Here is a 24,495-nt window from a genome sequence, read left to right as displayed (position 1 = left end):
ATCTTACATGCCTGGTATTTCTGAATTTACACGTACGACATCAGAACAAGTACAATATATTTAGTATAGTGTCAACATCCCTCATGTCAGAAATAATAGTTCAATCCGATATTATTTACATTACCGGTCCTTCCTCCTAACCAGCTACTTCACTTAACATTAAAGGAATCTTTAGGTTGATACGTATATACCAAAGGATGATGTAATTACATGTACGTACCGAAAGAGCCATGTTGGGCAATGAGTCTTCGGCCATTGCACTTTGTACGTTGTGTGGGTTACAGATGGCACCAGATCCCACATACTGTAAGACTCCAATCCGGTTAGTGGATTGGCAAGTTATTACTTACCGTGTAAGGCGAAATAACGTGTGCAGGCACTAAAGACAATTGCCGGTAAATTGTACCTAAACATGTACAGGTCTATTTTCAATATTTATTGCATAGGTCCCTATTCTTCGCTGGCTTCTGGGTTTCGGTCTACGCGGGGCGGACTGAAAGTCTTTTGCTGGCAAAGATGTCGCTTCTTAGAAGCTTGAATTTTCACACTCTATGGCAGTTTGAATTTTAAATCATCTAATTGTTGATATTTCTCAGCCTGGAGATGTTGACAATTAAGTTATATAAATAACATACATACGGGATTAATAATCGACAGTAACAACATTTTGGATTTTGTTTTTATACCCCCGCTCCGAAGGAGAGGGGGTATACTGTTTTACCCTTGTGTGTCTGTCTGTCCGTCCGTCCGTCCGTCCGTCTGTCCGTCTGTCTGTCTGTCTGTCTGTCTGTCCGTCCGTAACAAAAATTTCTGTCGCATTTATCTCAGCAACTATTTATCGCAGATGCTTGAAATTTTTATACAGTATTTGTTAAGGCATGCCATATCGTGGGATATATTTTTGTCCCAATCGGACGTCAACTTCCTGTTAAATGACGACTTTGCTTATTTTTTAACCAAAATTTTCAAACAAATTTTCGTCAAAGATTTCTCAGCAACTGTTTATCGCAGATGCTTGAAATTTTAACACACTATTTGTATAGGCATGCCATATCGTGGGATATATTTTTGTACCAATCAGACGTCAACTTCATGTTAAATGACGACTTTGTTTATTTTTAGCCAAAATTTTCAAACAAATTTCCGTCAAAGAATTCTCAGCAGCTATTTATCGCAGATGCTTGAAATTTTAACACACTATTTGTTTAGGCATGCCATATTGTGGGATATATTTTTATATCAATCGGACGTCAACTTCCTGTTAAATAATGACTGTTTATTTTTTGCCAAAATTTTCAAACAAATTTTCGTCAAAGATTTCTCAGCAGCTATTTATCAGAGATGCTTGAAATTTTTACACAGTGTTTGTTAAGGCATGCCATATCGTGGGATGTATTTTTGTACCAATTTGACGTCATCTTCCTGTTAAATGAGTACTTTGTTTATTTTAGCCAAAATTTTCAAACAAATTTTCCTCAAAGATTTCTCAGCAGCTATTTATCGCAGATGCTTGAAATTTTAACACACTATTTGTTTAGGCATGCCATATTGTGGGATATATTTCTGTACCAATCGGATGCCAGCTTTCTATTAAATGTCGACTTTGCTTATTTTGCATATTCACATCAGAGCGGGGGTATCACTAGTGAGCATTAGCTCACAGATATCTTGTTTGTTTTAAAAACAGTATAGATAATTGATCGTACAAAGCCAGGCAGATGTCGCGAGATCGTGCTCCAGCTTTCATTTTTATTATGTATGGCAACAATTTTCCTTTGACAAATGTTTCATTAGCTCTCCTTCAAGTATTTCATGTGATATTTTAAACAAAAACATTTTCAATCAATAATTTGATATTCGGTTCTGTTCTCTTCATTAAGATGACGTGATTTGTTGCTAATCAACATTCAAATCGAGAAAAATACATCTACCAACGATTTTACATTGTGATTTTACTAGTGCCGGAGAACGTGCAACTTTTCTCTATCAAGACAGGCTTGAAATTATTTTAACATGACCATCATTGTTATCTTTATTCTGCCAGTGCATGCCGTGAGAGAAGAGTTTGATTTCGAGAGACATGCAACTTTTACTTATTTCAGCCAAGTGATTGGCGAAGGTTTCCACATTTAATAAAACATCTGATATGGAGGTCGATATGAATACTGCTTAGGATGCTGAGTTCAATGAATGATTCTTTTTATGGTTAAATAACAACATTGACAAAAAGATTTGAACATTACACAGTTTGACTAAAGTATTCTTATTCTGTTTGGTGTCCTGATCGATGGAATCTGTTCGGTATAAATGGGAATAGATCTCGTAGGGTCATCTTATAGCTCAGCTCCCTACTACAGCGAGTCAGGTAAGGGCTTGTATAACTGAAATTCATGATTGTTTAAAACTTTTATTGCTATATGTACATGTAATTATGAGTAATTAAGAAAAAAATATGTATGTGATTTTATTATTTCCATTTCTACTTTTAGTTAATTGAACTACTCTAATAGCCCTAAATGTTCTACTTCTTTTTTTTATTTTGCCAACTTATGAATCTTTGTTGAAATACCGTATTTAATAAAGATTTGTTAGATTTATGATACATAATTTCTCAATAGGGTTGATTTTAAATTTAAATGCGAAAGGGTTTGTTCAAATATAATTATTTTAAGTAAGTTTAAAATGAATTTTTAAAAAGTCCGCAGAGAGTAATAGTACCAACTGCATATAGTTGAAATATAGTAAAACATTCAATTATATTAATGTGGTTATTAGTTAATTAACTGTTTAACGTATAAATATTGAATATCGTTAACTCCGAATAAAAACATCATAATAAAAATTAACTATCATCTACTATACGACAGCACATTTTGAATTTCTTGATAAAATCCACAAGAATTAAAAATTGGACGAGTACTATTAATCATGTACTATTAAGCCTATTAGTAATATAATATACATGTATTTACATTGTAACTAAGGTACATTTCTACTTTCATTGTGAATATTGTTGTTTCACCCCATTCATGAAAAATGCTTGCAGTATAATATGGATTTTAAAAAGTGCGCTTTGGGAAATTGAAACGAGAACATGATGCATCGATTTAAACGCGAGTCAATTGTAAGGGGTTTATTTAATTCTGGGATAACGATCATAAAAGATTTTGGACTGGAATCCAACTTTTACATATAATGTATTTATAGGATTCATAAAATATTTTATTTAATTTTATTTTATCATAGCTTGAGACCTGTAGATTATGAAACTTAAGGGAAACAATCCCAATTGCTTTATTATTTTTTGTATGAAGAGTTAAAAATGTACTTTTGAAAAAAAAACCCGAGCTGTGGTCAGCTTGAATTTCTTATTAATTCTTAAACTGCCTCAAAAACATTACACTAAATCTACATTAGAAATGAGAAATAAGACAGTTATTTATAGGATCTTACGAATGACCAATATTCAGTTGTTAATGGGTTCATGGCAAATGAGATAAATGAGATTAACAATGAATTTGAATTAATGCCAAGCTTATTACGTGAACAATAACACCATTGGTTATTTACCGTGTCCAGAGCACATGGCTATTGTAATAGAAGATGTGTATGGTTAAAATATTGCTATACGGTATTATCAATATATGGGTAAGTGACGTTCAGTGTCTAAATTCACAGAACATTAACATCTTTAAATACAGGGAGCACTTAGATTCTTCTTTTCATGGCATTCGCAATAATGTCCATTTCCATTACAATGGAACGAATGCAAATGAAATCAACGTACTGACGACGTTTTAGAGTCGATTCTTGGAATTCTATCACAGTACATAAATTCTCAATTAACTTAATTTCGTCTCACGCATATAAATTTGAAAGAGTATTTTAAAATCTTATTTTTAAGTTGTTTTTAAGCGTTCTGAAATTGTATGAAATATATTCAAATTCACATGTTCTGGTTACCAATTGTTTTTATTTTATAGCAAAATTGTTAAAAGTTTTATCTTCTACAAACCGATTAGTATCTTATTTTTTTTCTGCTGAATCGGATTACTTTGCTTTATTAAGGGTCCACTAAACACCGTAAATTTTTACTTTAATTACAGTAAACAACATGGCGATTTCAACCTATTTTAAAATTGTTTTGATTGTCAGTCTATGTATTGCATGTGGTATAGCTTCCGTCCTCTGACCAACAGGTACCGAGTTCGAGTACACAAGGCACCTTTATTTTATGACTATAAATTAGTTAAAATATGAATAAGTTTATGAATTCTTAAAAGTTGGTTTCCCACCATATTAAACTTTTTTCTATCATTTTCAAATCGAAAACGTTTTAAAACTTCATATCTTCTGTTCAATCATTTTTATTTGTGGGTAGCCAAACTTTTCTTGGTTCGTAGGGGACGTAATTTCATTGGAAGTGTAATCGGGAAAATTTTGATATATACTAAGTAAATGATTATATATACTCGTATATTATATAATATAAGTTCATGGGGATGTGAATTCGTGGGCAAGGGCTATCCATGAAAGCCAGGAACATTGGTCCCAAACGAACAATGACGATTCCCCAGTATAAAAAAATGTATACGTAGCAGTTTGGGCTTGTATAAGCGAGACTTTTTCCAAAGGTGTAGAAAGTGTGGAGGACCCTTTTAAAAGGGTGTTTCGTTATTCTTGTCCTCAGATTTATGTTATTGATAGAGAGATTAATTGAACAAATTCTAGACATCCGTTTAATGTATGCGTGTATATAATACATGTATAACTCAAATATACTGTTAACAAGGCTTGTAACACAAGACACATGTAACAACATGTAACAATTCGTTGTGTTACCCGTTGACAGGTGTGTTGCTAACGCTGAGGGTAATAGAACGGATTATCAACTGCGTCTAAACCAATCGTATTTCAGTATTTAACATGAAAGTATAATAAAGTTCATTATCATTTAGAATTAAAACTATCAACATTTCTTGCTAAATATTGCTGAATATTTAAGTTTAGGGGGTATTTTGTATATGAAGTCCGTTCTGTTAACGAATTTAGTACATTTTGAAACCTTAGCGGTAAACCGTTGCTTTTAGGAGCTGTTTATCATTGCGTTGCAGCTCTTATGTGACTTTTGACATTATTTATATGTTGTCCTTCACTCCACTCTATTTTGGATTCTACTGTCGTTGATCCGATTATGGGCATCTTTCTGTTTCTGTATCAAAGTTCAACAATCTCATTCCAGTCCGTATAAGATTCAACAGCAAATGTTTCTGTCGTAATCGGTTTTAAGGTATTTCATCAATGCACATGAGACCCCCCGCCCCAATCATTCGAAACTGTCTCTTAATATGTATCTACTGGCGTTTACTTTTGCAAATGGTAAAATCAGGATATCAAATGTCCGGTACTCCGGATTGTTGATCAAGACTAGAGGAGGTTGATCCCTCAGGAGGGGCAATAATGCTTTTGAATTTTCTTTGTTGCTATATAGCTAACGCTCGGATTAAACATTCCTAATTTTTGTGAACAAATTAATACCTTTTATGTTCAGATATCTTACATGTTGAACATACTAGTATATCAATTTTTTGGTCGCCTGACTCATTCAAGCAGCCTACTGCAAAATGTTTTTGTTCGTCGTCGTGAGTCGCCCGTAAAGCCTCAACATTTGACCATTTTCAGCTTCTTCTCTGAAACTACTTAGATTATCTTGACTTTTCATGTCGTAGTAGACATTTTTCACCCATAGTTATTTATGATTTCAGATTTATAGAATATAGATTATTTTAACATCTGTTATATGTATGATATTATTACTGGATTCAGAAAAAAAGAAATAATGATTATAGATTTTTCCTTTTTATTAAATAAAGAGTGACTTGTAGTGATTTTATTACTGCATTAAATCTCCAATTGCAAGCCTCTATTTGACATCGATTTCCCAACACATACTTTTCTGTTTACAGAAAAGTTTGTTGTTAATAACCGTAACAAATTTCCGGTTTCCCCTTTAGCATTATGAACACTTTGTATTAATATTTGGCTCACAAGGTTTTTAACTTTTTTTTGCCAGCACAATGACGATTTACTATAGAAATCTTGTCATTGAAATCTAATGCAGTGTGAAACATCGGGCTGATTTACTACAAGACCCGTCTCTATAAATCTTCTATATCTTCTTTTCCAAGAAAAGAGACAGTGCCATTAGTGGTTTATCATTGGGAATCTGTCTTTCCTTTTCTTTCGCATTTCGGGCCAAAACTTTTTCTTTTACCATTGGCAATCATGATACAGATGAAGATTGCATGACATCAAGAACCCTTATAAACAGGTTATTTTTCTCTCTTTTTGCGTTGTCATCACCGAATGAAGCCGTAAAAAGTAAGTACCTTATGCCTTTGATTTTTAATGAGACAACTAGTTTAGTGTGTATAAATTTTTTTGTTGCTGTTCAGAGTCTCTGTGGGCAATTTTTAAGGTTAAAAACAATTTCATAATTTTTTCTGATTTCTATTTTATGTTGCCGATGGATTTATTCTTTTTTTTGGGGGGGGGGGGGGGGGGGATTAGAGTGGACGGAGTATGTAGAGGGCTTAATACTCGGAATCTTAGATAGATGACTGTTTCAAAAGTCGGCTGAAAACTTGTAACATTGTAGTACATTGTAGAATTTGAGCTTAATACTAAAACCTCTTAAAATATCATCATTATTAAACAAAAGGATATGTGTTGCTATTTTATTAAATTACACAATTTGAATACTATTCTTGAATACTATTCGAAATTTGTTCCACTTCTTCTGTAACGAAATATTGTAACTCACACTATCCACCTAAAAACAAGGTTAACAAAAATCTAATCCATAAACCAAAACAAACATACAGCAATTAAAGAAACACAATCAATAACTTTAAATTTAGAATGTTTTAACAGTCACTGGACCTTTCTAGAGAGTCAACTCCACTTAAACAAGCTGCATTTAATGATGACTGGTCTGTTTCTCAAGAGAACAAGATGCGTTTGTTGAACACATTTCTCTACTGTCAATTTCCTACTGATTACCTAGCTTTATATTGAACTAAGATAGTGTTTCGGTTGTTTCATATGAGAGAGAGAGAGAGAGAGAGAGAGAGAGAGAGAGAGAGTATTGGTTGTGAGCAACAAGTTTAAAACAACATATTAGATAGAAACGAATCTTAAACCTCAGTGAGACTGGTTAATTATTATTATAAGATTTGGTCTAGCTGTTTGAAATTTAAAATATAACTTATCATGTACATTTGATTTATATTTCAAAATATGCAACCGAGGAATAAGTTCAAATTATCGTAAGAAGTTCGACAACTTAAAGTTCGCATTTTGCCGCTGTTTACTGTTGTACTCGAGAGCCTCTATACCGTTTTACAAGTAAACGTACGTGTACATTACTATCAATTCACTTTAACGTTCACGAATGTAAACAAATATATTTTGACCCACGAATCATCTTATTTTTATTTTCTTTTTTCATTTATTTCTTTTTCTCGGTTGAAGAGAACTAAGAAATTTTCAAGTTTTCATCTCTAATAATCACATCTCCTGTTCTCAAAATGTTACTATATAGTAGAGCTTGTAAACTTAAAAACCAATTATTTGCGATGTTTTTTTCATTAGGAATGTAACAACATGTTCAAGTACCAACATTCTTCGTTTGTTTACTTTATTTTGGATCCACGAATAATCTTCACTATATCAAAGAACAGCTTATACATGTAATTAAAATTTTTCAGAAAAAAATGTGTAGTCCTATCTTTATAGCAACGTTCTGTAGAGAAAAAGTACATTCACCAAAAGAATTTATATTGGGATCAAAAGTATGCAACTATGATTTGACGATCGAATCCGTTAGTGTTCAATTAGAAGCCCCCCTTTGATCTCTTGTCTGCGACTATCAATTGCAGCAGCGCTATCTTTTGTAGACTGCATTTGTCTCAATAATCGGGTTAGCGACAAAATGATGAAACAATTTAGAATTACGCGGACTAAGTTCAGGAAATTGCCGATTTGGGGCGTTAATTTGAGAAGATGAATGGATAGAATGAAAATTTCGCTGGGTTTTAATATCCGCTGAGATGAATTGAATCTAGATTACAATTTGATGTATTAGAATGGTGTCTTTCTCTGTGAGTTTGTCACCCTGTTATTTCGAGTACTTCAGCTTCCAATGGTGCTCCTTCGCTTTCAATCGCCCGGTAGATAATTAATAACAATGATGTTAGTGTCTCTATTACATAATTGACATGTGTAAATCTATCCTGATTCAATTGTTTCCACCAACGCAAAGGCCATTAGTTAAAGGATTTTTTAATCTCGGAAATAAAAAGTCCTTTTCTGTTTTTGTTTGTTTGTTGTTTTTTTTTGGAAAGAAAAATTGATTTAGTTTGATTTTTTATACACTTTTGTTTGAGTTGTCAATACATTTTCATTAAATACCAGATACAGAGATTTCAAAGATTTCAGGGATAATTTTAACTGTATAATAGATTTGTTTTTAATGTGTGTTTATGCGTCGAGGGAAATGGACTTTTACGAATGTGACTCATTTAAAAAAAATGTATCAATCGAAAGTTTGCAATTAGTTTTTCTTTGACTTTGTTTACAATGACTGTCTCCAACGTCAGCCGATTAGATAATCGTCGATAGTTTTCTGTTGTCCACAGTAAATCAAGACTATTGTCGTGGATATTCTTATCGATGCAGCTATTATAAAGTCAGTGATGTTTTGATTTTTTAGCCGAAAACATACCTACTCCACAAAGCTATGATTTTCGTTTCTTTTCTAAGTTCTAGAAACTGATTCGTCAAACACATTGCGCAGAAACAACTGTACAGTGCAAAGATTGTAGACTCATTATTACGGCCAATAACACATAATGTTCACACAGTAACGACAAAGTCTTTTAATTGCCTTTTTTCTAATGGAGTGGTTTGGGCAGAAGAGGTTTAACGTTTTTAGCGTCGGGCAATTGAATTCTTGCCGGTTTTCTCTCGAGCTTATTCCCTTAATTAAGCTTGTTACTGGAGCTTCGTGTCAGCAGCAGCACTGTTATTTCAAAATTAAGAATTGTCTCTCCCCTTCCCCCTGATGAACAACACAAAATCGATTCTGTCATCCCCGTTTGGAAGCAAAACATGTGCTTTAACAGAATGCAATTTGACAAGCGACCAGAATGAGTATTCTGTTTCTCTGCATATTAGAGACGCTTCTTTCTTCAAGTCTTTTACGAAGCTATCGGTGAATAAACAAGAAAGTCACTCGAATACGACCCTTTATCAGTCAAATGTTTGCGACACATTGTCGCCTTTTGCGATTAAGAAAAATACAGAGTCGGAGTTCGATATGTATTAGGAAATGACACAACTTGTTTGAACATGTCTTATCTTTCTCAAAGCCAGTGAAAAGAACAATTCGAAAAAAATATATATAAATACGAAATATGAGAGAGAGAGAGAGAGAGAGAGAGAGAGAGAGAGAGAGAGAGAGAGAGATTAGAGCCAACGGCATTTTCATAATTAATTGAAGATTATTAACGTAATATTTACATTTTATCACTGTCTAGAAAATGGGAGAACCAGATATAAATTTAAGGTAACTTTACTGAAGTAGAATCTAAATAAAGTGAAATGAGAAAATCATGTGGTTTTCACGTATCCTTTATCTAGGTCATTCTTTCCGTCGAGTCATTCTTTTTCTCCGCACTGTAGCTTTCAATGTTTGATTAATTCAGTAAATCCCTTAATTTGCATATAAATACAATCTGCCAGTACGATTTCTATTATTTATCAATATTTCATTGTCCAACTGAATAATGGAAAACACAACATTAAATCTAGTTGGAAATAAAACTTAATTTGCAAGAAATGAACCAAAAAGAAAAAAAAACAAGCTAAACAGAAAAAGGTTTTAACATTGTCAATATTTATACTATTGGATTTTTACACGATGATTGTTCCCCGCTTTCACTTCTGCCTTGTCAGTCTGTGACTAACATTATCTTTCTTTGGAAATATCTTAAAATGCATTATCAGGAGCTTTTGCAATAAAATTCGAAAGCACATCTCCTTGTTATCTAATGAAGACCCCTATTGATTTAAAATGGTCAAAGGTCAAGGTAAGAAATTCATACTTTGCATATAATCGATTCATCAATTGTTTTAGCGTTTATGTTCCGATATGGATATGCTTAAATTGCAAAAAAAAACCCAACAAAACAACACATTGAAGCCTAAAAGTCGCCCAAGTGTAAGTTTGCTTAAAAACCATTGTTGCATAGTTACCTACATATAACTTCGGAAAGATTATAGGTTAAGGATGTTCAAAAAGAAAGTTAACGGATGTATAAATGTTCTTCACTGCTTATTTTTGGTCTTTGACTTTTTTTTTACAATGAAATGTGTAGTACAAGCACCAGAGCATTAGAAACGTTAAACTGTCTGTTGCCTGGTATATGAACTGACAATTGAGTGCTGGTATCCCCTTTAAAAACAAAATGATTTCGCTTTTGGCGATGTACGTATGGGCCTCTTGCCGTGACCATATCAAGGTTGATCCATAATTAGGTATTTTTGAACAATAGGAATGCTTGAAGGCCAACTTTCGTGACTGGTTAGTATTGGGGTGACATCGAACGATAGATTGCATGCACTTTTGAGGATATAAGTTAGTTGGAGAATTGACATAAACTGTGGAGCAGCTACCGTATGACTGCTGGAGTCCGTTCTCTAAATAATATTATCCTCTTATTTTAGCGATTGCATTGTTTTTACTTAAAACGTGAATTGCTTTCAACTGTATATCATATGTATTTGTCAAAAGAATACTTTTAGGTGATCTAATCAGAGACATATGTAGTTTGCGCAAATGCGACATTGTATAGAGTTGCTGTTTGAAAAATAAAAGCTGTTAATGGCATTGATGGATTGGTTGTTGATGTACAGAAGCTCTGGGTGTTTTAAAACACTGTTTCGGGTGATTATTGTTTCTCTCCAAACAACGGCAAAATATACTTCAACTTCCAATATATTTGTACACGTCAAAGGGTTTAAGTTGGTATGGAATCAGATTGTCAAACGTCGGGGGTCATGGCCATGCACAAAAACCACAATTTACTATAAACGATTTCCCATTCTTTATAATGACAGACCGTGTAAAGCCTAACTTGTTGGTCATAGTTTGTGCACCATGGGATTTTTCCGCCCGCCGTGTGTAATAGTGCATGTTTTTGATGAGATCTAGTGTTTTATTTGAATGCGCAATAACGAATTATGGTACTAAAATATAATAAACACAACTGTGCATCGCTCAGTAGAGACTAGTTTTGTTCTGGTATTATCTTTTCTTGTGCATGAGTTGATAACAAAGCTTGTCTGTACCTTGTTTGGATCTCGAACTAGCAGTGCGCAGAGGTTTTACAATTGTATCCTCTACTTTTATATTTCGTTTTTGTGTTTTGATCAAACTGTTAGCCAATAGAACATGAAATTATGTTAAATCTTGCGTAAACTTGACTTTGAGTTGACGTATTTTTTGATTAATTAAGGATTCATAGCAATTTTACTCGAAACTTCAATTGCAGTAGTGGGCGAAGACTGTGGTTTGTTGACTGAAACCAGATCTTCCTGTTGTAACGTTATTACATGTATATGAAACAAGCGATGTTTGTTCAGGGAGCTTCCGATTACTGAAATTCAATGCTTAACCACGTCGTATGTTTCATTAGTGACTACTGGTCCACTGAAATAGGTGTCCTTCTGTGTTCTGATTGGCTATATAACGCTGCCTGAACTAAGTCGGGGTCAGATTGGATTGGCCTTTCCTTTTTTCTACTTTGTCGAAGTTAATTGATTTGATTTGTTTTTTGCATTTGGGAATGCATGAAATAATAGATAAAGAAAAGTATAGATAGTGTATGTGATATTTTTTGAATCGTTGTTTACTTCATTAAAAACTCTGGAAGCATCTGGTTGCCATGTTACAACGCACTTTGAAAAATTATGCACTTTGAATTTTTTTTTAAAGTGCGTTAATTTTAGGACCAAGTCAACGCAACGCAAAATATTTCAAAGTGCGTTGATATCGTCAATAGTAACGCACTTTGAAAAAAGATGTTCATAGTATAGTGAAAATAGTTGATAGTTTTATATACAATAAATGATTCTTTAACCTTGTTTAGCTTAATGTGATATATTTAAAAAAGAACTCATTGCATTCTCAGCTGACTTGATAAACAGTTTCTAGATGAGAATTTTTTTCTTTTCACATAAGACAATATCGACAATTTACACAGAAAAAAAAATTCGGGAGGTTTGAATTATCCAAATATGACATAAACTTCATCGCTTTGCAACTGCATTTTCCTTTTTTGAATATGCAGCAAATTGACCTCTTATCTGGTACATGTATATTGGGCTATGCCCGAACGAATATGATTTAATTATATATAATTATGAATAATGGAGATCAATGTATAATATATTTCAACTGGCTTATTGCATATATGATGTGAAAAAAGGATACATTAGTTCTGTTTATCAAAGACAATATGATCTTTTAGAAGATTAGTGTGAGAAAATTAACCAACATCCTAATGCTTGTTTTTAAGTTTATAATAATGTACATGTAATGTTCATTATTAATGTTAATATTCTTTTATTGAAGTGATTTATTTGATTAGAATACGAAAAGAGGGTTACTGTTGAAACACATAGATTCTTTAACATACCAATGAAAAAATTGTTGTTCGGCTAGCTGAAAATTTTGTTCAAAGTGCGTAATTTTTTCAAAGTGCTTTGCCACACTGCCATATTACAGACACGAGTTCTCTAACTTTGCACAGATAGCGATATCAGTAAACAGAGTTGGTTTCAAGAAAGTAATCTTGTATTTTATCATAAGAGAGTTGTTTCTGTACCATTTAAGGGTATTGACGAGGATTCCAGATTTCGTAGACATTTTAGAGAACTCTTTCGAAGGTGTGAAGGTAAACAATGGGCGTGTTTTCTGGTAATATGACACGTAGGCCAACTCACCCTTAATTTTGAGATTTTAATTTTGTTTTTCACCATTCTCAATGTATTTTTATAAATCAAATTCAATAATCAAACTTGTCCAATCGGTCATCGAATGATTTCTCAAAACCCCGCTTTTCATCAAGTTTGTAAATCATATTCATCATCAAAGTTCATTTTTATCAAGGGCTTGCTAATCAGTAGCTAATTAAATGTTTTATGATAGTACAACTTTTATCTTGATCTATATGTTTAATGAAAATTGTATAACAACCGGACAGCACTGGTTATTCAGTAAAAAGAAAATAAAATTGACACATCGTTATTACAGTCGTGACCTTACCTTACACTCTAGCCATGCTTGAACTTTCTATAATTATATTGTTTATAACTATGATATACATGTGCCTCTTCTTCAATTCAGTATGATGTTACCCCCCCCCCCCCCCTTTTCATCAAGTTTGTAAACCATATTCATCATCAAAGTTCATTTTTATCAAGGGCTTGCTAATCAGTAGCTAATTAAATGTTTTATGATAGTACAACTTTTATCTTGATCTATATGTTTAATGAAAATTGTATAACAACCGGACAGCACTGGTTATTCAGTAAAAATAAAATAAAATTGACACATCGTTATTACAGTCGTGACCTTACCTTACACTCTAGCCATGCTTGAACTTTCTATAATTATATTGTTTATAACTATGATATACATGTGCCTCTTCTTCAATTCAGTATGATGTTACCCCCCCCCCCCCCAAACCCTACATGATAGTGAGTCAGATCAAAGAGAAATAACTCTCATACATTGCTATTACCTTCAATATTATCATGCAAAACAATGTGATTTTAACCTTCTTTATATGAAAAACTTCGTGCCCTTTACCTTTTGAATAAGGTGAGGAATATTATTATTGTCCCCTGTGTACCTGTGTATGATAGTTGGTAAACAAGATACCTGTAATAAATATAAGTGTTGACGGATAATTATTGTCTTTTTTTTTTCTTTTTTGCTAGATACATGATTGATAGATGTATGGGTAAAGTTGATACATGTACACCGGTGCACCATTTTTTGTAGATGGCTCCTATTGTTTTACATGTCAAAGGGTCAAAGGCCGAGAGTCCACGAACTACACTAGACAAAAACAAATATAAACTCTGGACGCGTTTGTTCTCTCAGTACCTGATGGAAATATTGTCACATTTCTAGGAAATTTTTCTTAGAAAAAAGTGCAATAAAAAACTTGAATGTGGGACTTACGTACTATTAGATCTTACAAGCACCTGGATGTAAAAAGAACTAACCCTTTGCAAGAGTTACCTTTCTTTTATCATTCTTTAACATTCCTGAGAGAACTATAACTTGTACCATTAATAACTGTTACACGTGAATAATAAAAAATTAATTGAATTATACCGCTCCCTTTTCCTTAATTATTATGAAAAAACATCATCAGCCGGAAAGATTTATCTACGTCATCTTGAAGGGATGCTGGTAAAATGTGGTTTAGTCAGACCGAACCCGCAAGTACATGAATAATTGGTTTTACAAATTGGAGGCTTATGCCTATTACAGGGCTAGCAATTATATAGGTTCGTTACAATAGATAACGATTTTTATAAAATCTTCGTTTTGGTCGGCAGGTTAACGATGTGGAAATTGTAGCTTTGACAGAGGATTATTTTGTCATATTTACTAGAAATGTTTGACGTAATCTCTTTATAAGGAATGTGGACGATGAAAGCAATGCTTGACATCCTAAATGAGGTCGAAGCTTGTGGACACATTTATACGATACAAATAAATCTCCTACAAAAGGGACTTTTATTCTATGTAGGATTAGATTGGAATTTTTTACATTGCGATGACATCAAGTTTTAATGTCATCGTATATGAATAATTCAATGTAATACATGCGTGTACATTAACCCAACCTCTTCCTTCTTTTGTTCCGACTTTGCAATAGCAAGAAACTTACATTAATGTATTCTGTGGAGGTTATTATACTTGGAATCCTCCTGATCTCAATTTCAACAAAAAAAGCACATATGAAGTTTGGTCTCTTGGACCATTAGAAGATTACATTTTATAAACGTTTTGCACGTTAGTGGCGATTTAATGAAGCAATGCTACACTGCGTAAATTTACTAAAACAATTATTGAAAAAAAAATCGTGTTAGTGATAACGAGATAGCACCGATCTTGGACACGCATTTGTCAAAAAGGTCTGAGTGTTTTTATATCGAACTGGCCTGTACGTATTAACAAAGCCTCATCCAGTTATCGGTGATGGAATCACTGGTGGATGGTGTCTAGATAGATCTTTTATAACGTTCTGTGGCATATCTAATAATGTGAAATATTCGACCTCCGCTGGAACTAAATAAAAAGACCGCTACCCTAATTCCATTAATAAGTGGGCACACGTTTTAGCTTTGAACATTACATCCTGTCGCTTTTATTGCTTAGTCACCATATGGCCATTACAAGTACAATTTAAGGAGCTTGCTTATTTCCACTTCTTCAAAACCCTTGATTAAGAGTCTGCCCTCGCCCACTCGTTCTGAAAATAACTAAACGCAATAAAAATTTAGCCCCTTCAGACTAGCAAGAAACCACCGAACAAGGTCCTTTTAAAACAGTAACAAGGGTTAACCTTATTTTCTTTCGCGCAACTTCACAGTTGTTTTTCAATAATGGCGATTTCGACCAAGTTTTCAATAAAGCGTCGATTGAGTTTATTACCTGATTTGATAATAATCACAGAATAAGGGCCAATAAAGGCAAGTAAGTCGGCGCGATGCTGTTAGGAAGCAATGGGAGAGGGTCCCTACACGAAGTCGGAGATTGATTCACACTGCGTCCAGGACAACTCATTAAGGAGAGCATTTCCTGGCTCCTGGAACGGGATTAATGCGTTGTTTGGCTGGAACAATAAATTGGAGATCCACTCCAAGCAAATTGGGATTTGATTTGATTAATATTAACCTCAAACGTTTCCTTTGAGATGTAATAAATCAAAGGTTGTTAGAACTTCTTTAATAATAAGAATTTGAGGGACACGAGTAATTGAATCTGAAAGTACATCGTGTTTGTAAAGCTCTTATGGATTTCCTATTCAAACTCGGACAACCTTAGAGTTAGCTCAATTAACGAGAAATTAACGAGAATAACTGCTGTGGACTTTTGTCATTAATATTGGTTTTATTTCGATAACATGAAAATGATTATAATTTAGAATTATAATAAAATGAAAATTAAAAAATAAAAAAAAATTCTGAAGTGTTCATCTAAATACTTAAGAAATGCGAAATATCATCATAAAGCCTTCATATTATTAAAAGAAATTATCGTCTCTATTTTCTACAACTCCAAAAAAAAAGTTTTTACTGTGCAAAGGCAATATTTCTTTCTTTATTGTACAAGATAGGATAATCCTTTTTCATTGATATGTGTAAAGTAATTTTGGTTTGAAATGATTCTGTTTAATTCTTTTTCAAATATAATTCCTTAAACCCATTTATTTATATCTGTGAATGCAATCTATAGTGTATTACGAAGATTTCGATAATCTCACTTTTCGACGACAGCCTTTTGATGGTCAATGACCCGTAGTGAAATCACCACAGTGACTACAACAGATAGATGATTAGACCTTTGACAAAATATACATTATCCTGTAGAATTTCTTCTCCGGAGCGGAAGATTTATAGAAGTGATTACAGGTCAATCGTGATTAAAGTAACCTAAAGACCTACATGTGACAGAGGATAGTTTATCATCACAGGATGCTGAATCTTATAAATTACCGTGAAATGGTGAATTGATTTCACATAACCCTTGTTTAATGAATTTAAAAGCTTTGTGTAGAATTTCGCCTAGGTACTTACTTCATGATAATGACTAATAAATTACAAAGGGGACAATTAGACCAGAAGAATCTGTGACACTGATAAAGACTTCCCATTGACAGGAACTGACGTCATTTTGATCGTGATTTAGTAAGCAAAAACACTTCAAGGTTACTTTATTTGTAATGCGTTATACAGTACAAGTGTAGCTTTTTAAAAAAAGCACACCGTCTTTAGAGCAAAGTCGTAACAGCAATAGGTTATCCAAAAAAAATTAATTCTTTTCTTTAGATTAGTGTCGCCTTCCCCTACATGTTCATTTGGAACTATTTTATATATGCCGTAAATGTACGTGTCTACAATTGAGAAATGCGTACAACGTTCTTGTAAGTTGAGATCGACTATAGTCTGGAAATAGAGATCTTAGAAAGGGTCGTATTATTTAAACTAAGTTCATACTACAGCTTTCAGCACCTTGTTTTACTGATATTAGTTTTGCCGTATATAATATGCAAACTTATTTACTGAACTAGCCATACTGCATCAAATTTTCACATTTTTTGTATTTGCAAAGACAATACAAAAAGAGAAGAACAAAACATTTCAAAAGATATTTGAGAATACTGCTTTCAACTAGTCGTACTGAAAAATTAAAGCCTGAATTTCATTCACAGCAATTTTATTTTTATTTTTCGTTTTCTCACTTTTTCAGATTTAAAATCTGCGAAAATTGTTAAGTCGTACATGTACGTAAAAAAGATCATAAGAAAATTATCTCCCTTGCGCCGAACAATATTTCAACCAATGAAAGTAGTGCAAATTTTTACATCATGTATTTTCTACCAATCACAAAGGAGAGGAAGTGCACAATCCGGAGACTGTAAATTATTTCAACTCTTTATACCGTCTTCCTTTTTTTAAAGACAGATAATGAAAACTTTAATTAAAACGGTGAATGCAAGAGAAACAAGGATAGAAATAGTTTTACAATAGAGAGAGAGAGAGAGAGAGAGAGAGAGAGAGAGAGAGAGAGAGAGAGAGAGAGAGAGAGAGAGATCACTAAAGACTACTTTTTTATTATGCTAATACGGGTATATTTTGGTGTGTAACTTATCGTGTTATGTCATTTCATATTTTGTAGGAGAATGTAAGACAGAAGTAAATCCGAACCATGGCGCAAACAATGACGTACAGTGTAGGATCCGGAAGTCAGAATGTCTCCGGGAATTTTACGATTCCAGCCAACAACTCACAAAATGGGCCTGTCGATGAATTCAGTCCTTTGGTTAAATTTTATTTGCACTATGCTGGTTATCATGGATACATTAGTGTGTTCGTTTGTTTATTCGGGATAATCTCCAACTTCGCAAACATCGTTGTACTCACACGTAAGAACATGATTACTTCCGTAAACATCATTCTCACGTGGTTAGCTGTGGCAGATACGCTAAAAATGTTGGATTATCTTCCCTTCGTGACAAAATTCTACATTCTGAAAGATCCAAATCTCGAATACTTTCAGACAAGAAGTTACAGCGCTATGGTGTTTTTATTATTTCATGCTAGTTTCAGCATTGTGTGTCATACCATAGCAGTATGGCTGACCATTGCATTGGCCATATTCAGATTTTTGTTCATTTGGTTTCCAACCCACGGAAACGACTGGTGTTCTCCGTTTCGAGCCAAGTGTGTAATTTTTTGTGTGTACATCTCCATAATTATCCTTACCATTCCTAATTATGCAATCAACAGTTACCATCACGAGACACACAATGGAACGGACCTTTACAAGTCTGCGAAATCGGAGTCGTTAAAAGACACGTGGTTTGATGACGCAAACCAGTACATTCATTCGATACTCTTTAAACTGGTTCCCTGTTTCATGCTCACAATACTTACACTTCTGCTGATCTACGCAATGCACAGGGCTTACAAGAGACGACAGCAGCTGAAGAGCGTCGGACGGAAGGAAGATGCTGATCGTCACCACGAGCACAACCGAACGACCGGCATGCTTTTGGCCGTCGTCGTCATGTTCCTGATAACGGAACTTCCGCAAGGAATTCTGACGTTGATTGTAATTTCTGAACCGGAGTGGGAACTGAAAGTCTACAACAAACTTGGGGATGTGTTAGATATTGTGGCGCTTTGCAACAACGCTGTTAATTTCGTGCTGTATTGCAGCATGAGCAAGCAATTCAGAGACACGTTTGTCCGAATATTTTGTCAATGCTGTCCGCAAGATGGCGTTGGTTTTCTGAAGGTTAAACTGAACAGCACTTCAAATGGGAACAAGAATTACCTGGCAACACTAAATAACGGACACCGTACTGATGCTAATAACACTGCAACGTTCGTGTAAAGTCGTGTATACATGTTGATATCACAGAAAAGATGTAGAGAACCAAATTGAATATGACATATTAACTAACACATAGTTTGTTTACGGTAGTTCTTTAAAACAACTGTTGTTAATGTACATGATAATTACAGTGAATATAAATCGTGATTTAACTTAAACTGCGTATGTTTATGTTACAAAAAATGATTGATGGTCTCGTAGATGGTTCATCAACGTGTAAAATTAATGTAGCAAATAGAAAATCCATGGAGTAAATGTCAATAATGCATTAACTCGAGGATAACATCAGAAAAAAGTTTTTATTGATGAGGTTTTATGATAAAATCCATTAGTAGTTTAGAACGAGAAAAGGGCAGTGATTTGTTTAACTTTTGAGTCATCTAAAATAAAAACCTAAGAACTAACAAAACAAATTCAGACATTAATGTTCTCAACAGAAATCTCATATCAGAATTAAAGCAGTGCCAAATTACTCTGATTCCCATTATACAGTTCTTGGGAGAAAATCTTGTTAAATTTCAACTACGTAATCTGCTCTGTAAAAATAAAAAAAATAATGATTATCTCGAGCTGGTATTTGTTGTAATGTTGATAATTGACAACATAATTACATGTTCTCGTAAAGATCACAAAATAATTCTCGCAGCCTAATTTAAGTTTAGGAAATGTTGATAATTTAAAACATCATTACATTATTGTGATTTGTCTCTCAGATGTTAAAAGATTATATTCAAAACCCATTGCTTGTACATGTACATGTATATCACGAATGCATGCTTCAAAAGTTATACATGTATGTATGTTGGTATCTTGTACAAAATGACTCAGCCGTGCATCATATAAAAAGTAACTACAATGTAAATGGATCAATGGCCATGTGATGTGGAAAATTGAAGATTTTTCGATTTTTTTCGGGAAGGGGAGAAGTTGTTGGGGGTGTTATGTCCAGTTATATCAACTCATGATAAATCTATACTGACGAAATGTAACAGTAAGGGATAATTTTGGTTAACCATCATTGTTGTTGATTCTGTTCAAGCCTGTGGTATGGGACACCTGTCGAAACTAATGTGGATAAAAGTATATTATATGCAAAATACTTTGACTGGTTCAGAATTTTCAAATTTTACAATATTTAACCAAAAAAAAAAGTTTTTATAATTTTTGATAAGGTAAAAATTTTAAGTCCCCAGCGGGATTTGAACTTATGATTTACGGATTCGCTGTTAACGCTCTAACCCAATGCGCTAAGCACAAGTGACAATTTTAGGAAAGAAAATATTTATAAAATTACACCTGATTTTATTGTTTATTTCAATAAATAGTACGTTACAATATGGAGGTGCCCCATACCACCTTAAATGTTGAATAAAAACATAAATTGTATGTAAGTCTTACAATGCTACTCAGTTGTGTCTCTCACATAATGTATCCATCACTCGAACACCCCCCCCCCCCTTTTAGTATCCACTTTGCAATTGGCTAGAGGGTTGATATGCAGGACAAAGCTGTAGTCCATCTCACTTATACATAAAGAAACTACGCTATAAGAAGTTCCCCTGACTATATACATGAACATAGACATATACACAGCCACTCATTCCATCCATGCTGATGACTTACAAATGTAATTTCCGGTCTCTTGGTAAATACCCTCCTTTTCCCGGCATTGAACAAGCAAACTACGAAATAAAGGTGGGGGCTATTGCATGTACTCAGCCAGTTTTCTGAAAGGAATTTGGGGGGATGAACTTCAAACTCACATTAACAATGCATTTGACTTGGGTTTTTAACGTCTGTAAAATGTACATGTACGTTTTTAGGCTGTACCGACCTCCTTTATTAGAAGAGTTCTTGATAAAAATAGGGGAAAATAATAGAATTTAAAAGCCAAAATCTATGGAATTTTACTATGCTAAATAATATTCAATAGCTTAATAAATCATATCTGAAAATTTAAGGTAGATCTGATGGTTAATGTGTTGACAACCCAACATCCTTAAAACATTTTTATTAAATTCGTTTTATTTTTAATCTAAATTATCACGAATTTATGAAGTTCATTCCAGTCTGATTAAAACGTACCATCCCGTCAAGTTATGACGGGTATCTATAAAAGATCACCTTCACACGACCGTTACATCTGCATACAAACTAAATACATGCACTAGTATACTAGTACCTCAACCAATCACAGACATGCTTCTATCTGTTTTATCAGAGCTGAAACTCTTCAAAACTAGCGGTTAAATAGAAGACAAGCACGAATTATTTTTTTATCTCCTTATGAAGAATTCCAATAGATCTTCTAAAGCAGTGAAAGCCCTTCCATGATTGGCTAGAAGTAAAGTTCGTGTGAAGATGACCTCTTATCGATAAGTGTCAGACCCTGACGAGTGTAAGAAGAAGGGGGGTGATTTTAATTAGACTGAGTCAATTCAAAAATATTTTATTCGATAGGTTCAAAATTGGCTTCCGTAGAATCTCAACCCCGATGTCAATTAAATACTTATTCTAGTTACGCCCATTTTAAATTTATATGAAAACCAATCACTTTAATGGTATATTAAGCATTCTCATTTTAATTACTCAAAATGTCGTGAGTATCAGTTGTCATTCGGTTTCGTTATGGTTTTTTTCTCTCGTGACCCTGATCTGAACATGTGGGAGATTTTACTAAATAATAATATGTTATAAATGTCACCAAACGATTTTGGGTATTTCTAAATTTGTTTCCTCTGTATGTTTTGTATGTTTCAGGTCAGGTAACACTAAACCGAATGATTTTGATCTTTTACGACATACATGTAGTGATTATAAAGCTTGTGCCACATACTCGAATTTCCAATGATATTATGAATAAATTTGGTCTATCCGTAGGTCCTTGCGATCGTGTACTGTGTTTAATACACGTTAATGTATTACCAAGATTTTCTTCATATACATAATTACGTTTATGTTATAAACCCCTTTTTAACCTATCAAGACAACTGTTTTCATTTGCTCGTCAACGTAAAGAAAGACAGTAACACCTCGTGATAGTTAAATTATTGTTCTTTTAAAAAAAAATAACGCAAAAATTATACAATATAAAAACATAAACAAAAGTGACTGGAAGATCCACAAACTTATGACTAGAAAACAAATTGGAGGGTATAGAACAAGAGCCCCCCAGCCTTAAAATTGCTATACCGACTTTTTTTTTGGGGGGGGGGGGGCGTGGCAGGGAGGGGTGTCTATTAAAACTAGTAGATAGATAGAAATCATAAGAGAATATGTGATATTTTCAGGCACGTAGATTCGTTTTTAAGGGGGGATGCGAGCAGACTTATCACAAAAATCTTGACACCCAAAACACCCATGCCAATGTTCGAAATCGTAATTGGGGGATTAAGGTGGGGGGGGGGGGGAGGCTTAGAATAATACCTAAATCTTCTATTTTGATTTTAGTTTTATTTATTTCGCAACAAATTATTTTATATATGATCCAAAAAAAATAGGACAACTCTTTCAAAATTCACTCTTCTTATAATTAATGGATTTTTTGTTTAAAAAGTGTGTGGGGGAGGGGGAAGCCCCGGGCTGTGACATTTTTTCTATAAATATTTGTACAACCCTCTCACACCGTATCCAGCCAGTTAAAATACAAGAATATTTAGTTAGTTAATATGATGCTCTAACACCATACCATGAACTTATATTCAATGATTCTCCATAATTGTGACATTATGTGGCATCCTATAGTTAATTTGGCTCAACCTGTACATTAATTTCTATTTATTGTCACCTTTTCCCGACAAATCATTATCATTCCATGGGTTTTCCATCTAACTTGTAGCGACTTGTATATATATACATGTTAATTGATTGTAATATTCGGGAGATTAGAACATCCCTTAATCATAAAATGCATATGTACAAAATACATGTACATTAACGATTCATAGAAATGCATAACTAGTGCATATATCATGTAGTCATATTTACATTACTCGTAAACATTCCACGAGGACCGATTTGTCAATATTTTCAATTTTGCTAAACGTGAATAGATTGATTAGATCTGCAATGAATGTTTAAAGTGAGTCGATCTGTAAAAGTAATCGGTCGCTTTGGGGCGTCCCTTATTAAACAAACGTAAATCATTTGACAACCGACATTAAGTTACGTCCCTTTTATTAAAAACATATATAGTTCGTAGTTTCTAAAGAAATCAGATGGTCATTTTACTTGGCTACTTCCCTTGAAAGCCCTAATTTGATTTCTTGGACCATGTATTTTCGCCGCCCGACAAGTAAAACTACTAGGTTTTATGGTTTTACGCAAATGCACTAGATAGAACATGGACTGTCCAGGTCATTCAGTAGCAATGGTTTTGTAATCAAGTTAGGTACTGGTGACTTCGTCATCCATAACCCTCTGCTGCAAAGACCAGAGACAGCGTTACAGCATCACGAACTCAAACACTTATGACGAAACAGGGTTTTCCGTCAAATCCCTTGTGCTCAAGTTAATAAAACGGAACTCCCACAAATTAATTTGCAGCCCGAATTCTCGGGAGAAAGTCGGTAAAAAAAATACGCTCACCGTATATATAAGATTTAATCTAACACTTAATCAATTCTATTACATACGAAACTATTAACATATTGCCCTTATCTGTAAGTTTTCAGGCGAGACTAATTTCTCAGGGAATTGCTGAGGACTCGTGGATTGTCTAAATCGAGATATCACACGAAATTAATATACCCAGAAAGTGACAGGAGTGTGGTTGTTGTATTCAATAAACCACTAACAGATAAGAAAATTCAAACTCGTGAGGGAATCCAGAAAAGTCGTATATTATTAATCGGTAATACAGATTCCCCTTCTCTCTGAAGATTTCTAATTTAATTGCATGTGTACAATCATATGTATACTTTTTTCTCATTGGAAAATAACAATGCTTTCAATTCATGGGAATTATGTTTTAAATCAACAAAATGCTGAAGTGGGAAAGAGACCTTTTTAGCATTATTATTGGAATTAAAAAAAAAACATTCTGGATTTTTTACGGGGGTGTTTATGTAACCATGTATTTCTAGTGGATTCTATGTGGTTTTGTTCAACTTTATATATTTTTTTATTTTATTTTATTTTTTTTTTTTGGGGGGGGGGGGGGTCGGGGGTCGTATTTATAATAATCTATTGAGAATTCAAAGACCTTCGGATATGAAAAGGAAGCAACA

General features: G+C 33.7%; 1 protein-coding gene across 4 annotated transcripts in view; it reads left to right on the top strand.

Annotated features, from left to right (window-relative positions):
* Window positions 1–19,425, top strand: part of LOC128182519 (G-protein coupled receptor dmsr-1-like) — a 53,154-nt gene extending 33,729 nt beyond the window's left edge. For 2 of the 4 annotated variants that reach the window (XM_052851195.1, XM_052851196.1), the window contains exon 2: window positions 18,047–19,425. In XM_052851195.1, coding sequence (XP_052707155.1) covers window positions 18,077–19,267 — 1,191 coding nt within the window. In that variant the 5' untranslated portion in view covers window positions 18,047–18,076 and the 3' untranslated portion in view covers window positions 19,268–19,425. Of the gene's footprint in view, window positions 1–2,008; window positions 2,366–6,228; window positions 6,382–18,046 lie in introns of those variants that run through there. The other 2 variants (XM_052851197.1, XM_052851198.1) reach the window with 2 other exon arrangements.
* Window positions 19,426–24,495: the final 5,070 nt, after the last annotated feature.

Source organism: Crassostrea angulata, chromosome 4 (genome assembly GCF_025612915.1).
Source record: "Crassostrea angulata isolate pt1a10 chromosome 4, ASM2561291v2, whole genome shotgun sequence".
NCBI classification, from domain to species: Eukaryota; Metazoa; Mollusca; class Bivalvia; order Ostreida; family Ostreidae; genus Magallana; species Magallana angulata.
This window is presented reverse-complemented; position numbering and strand designations above follow the sequence as displayed.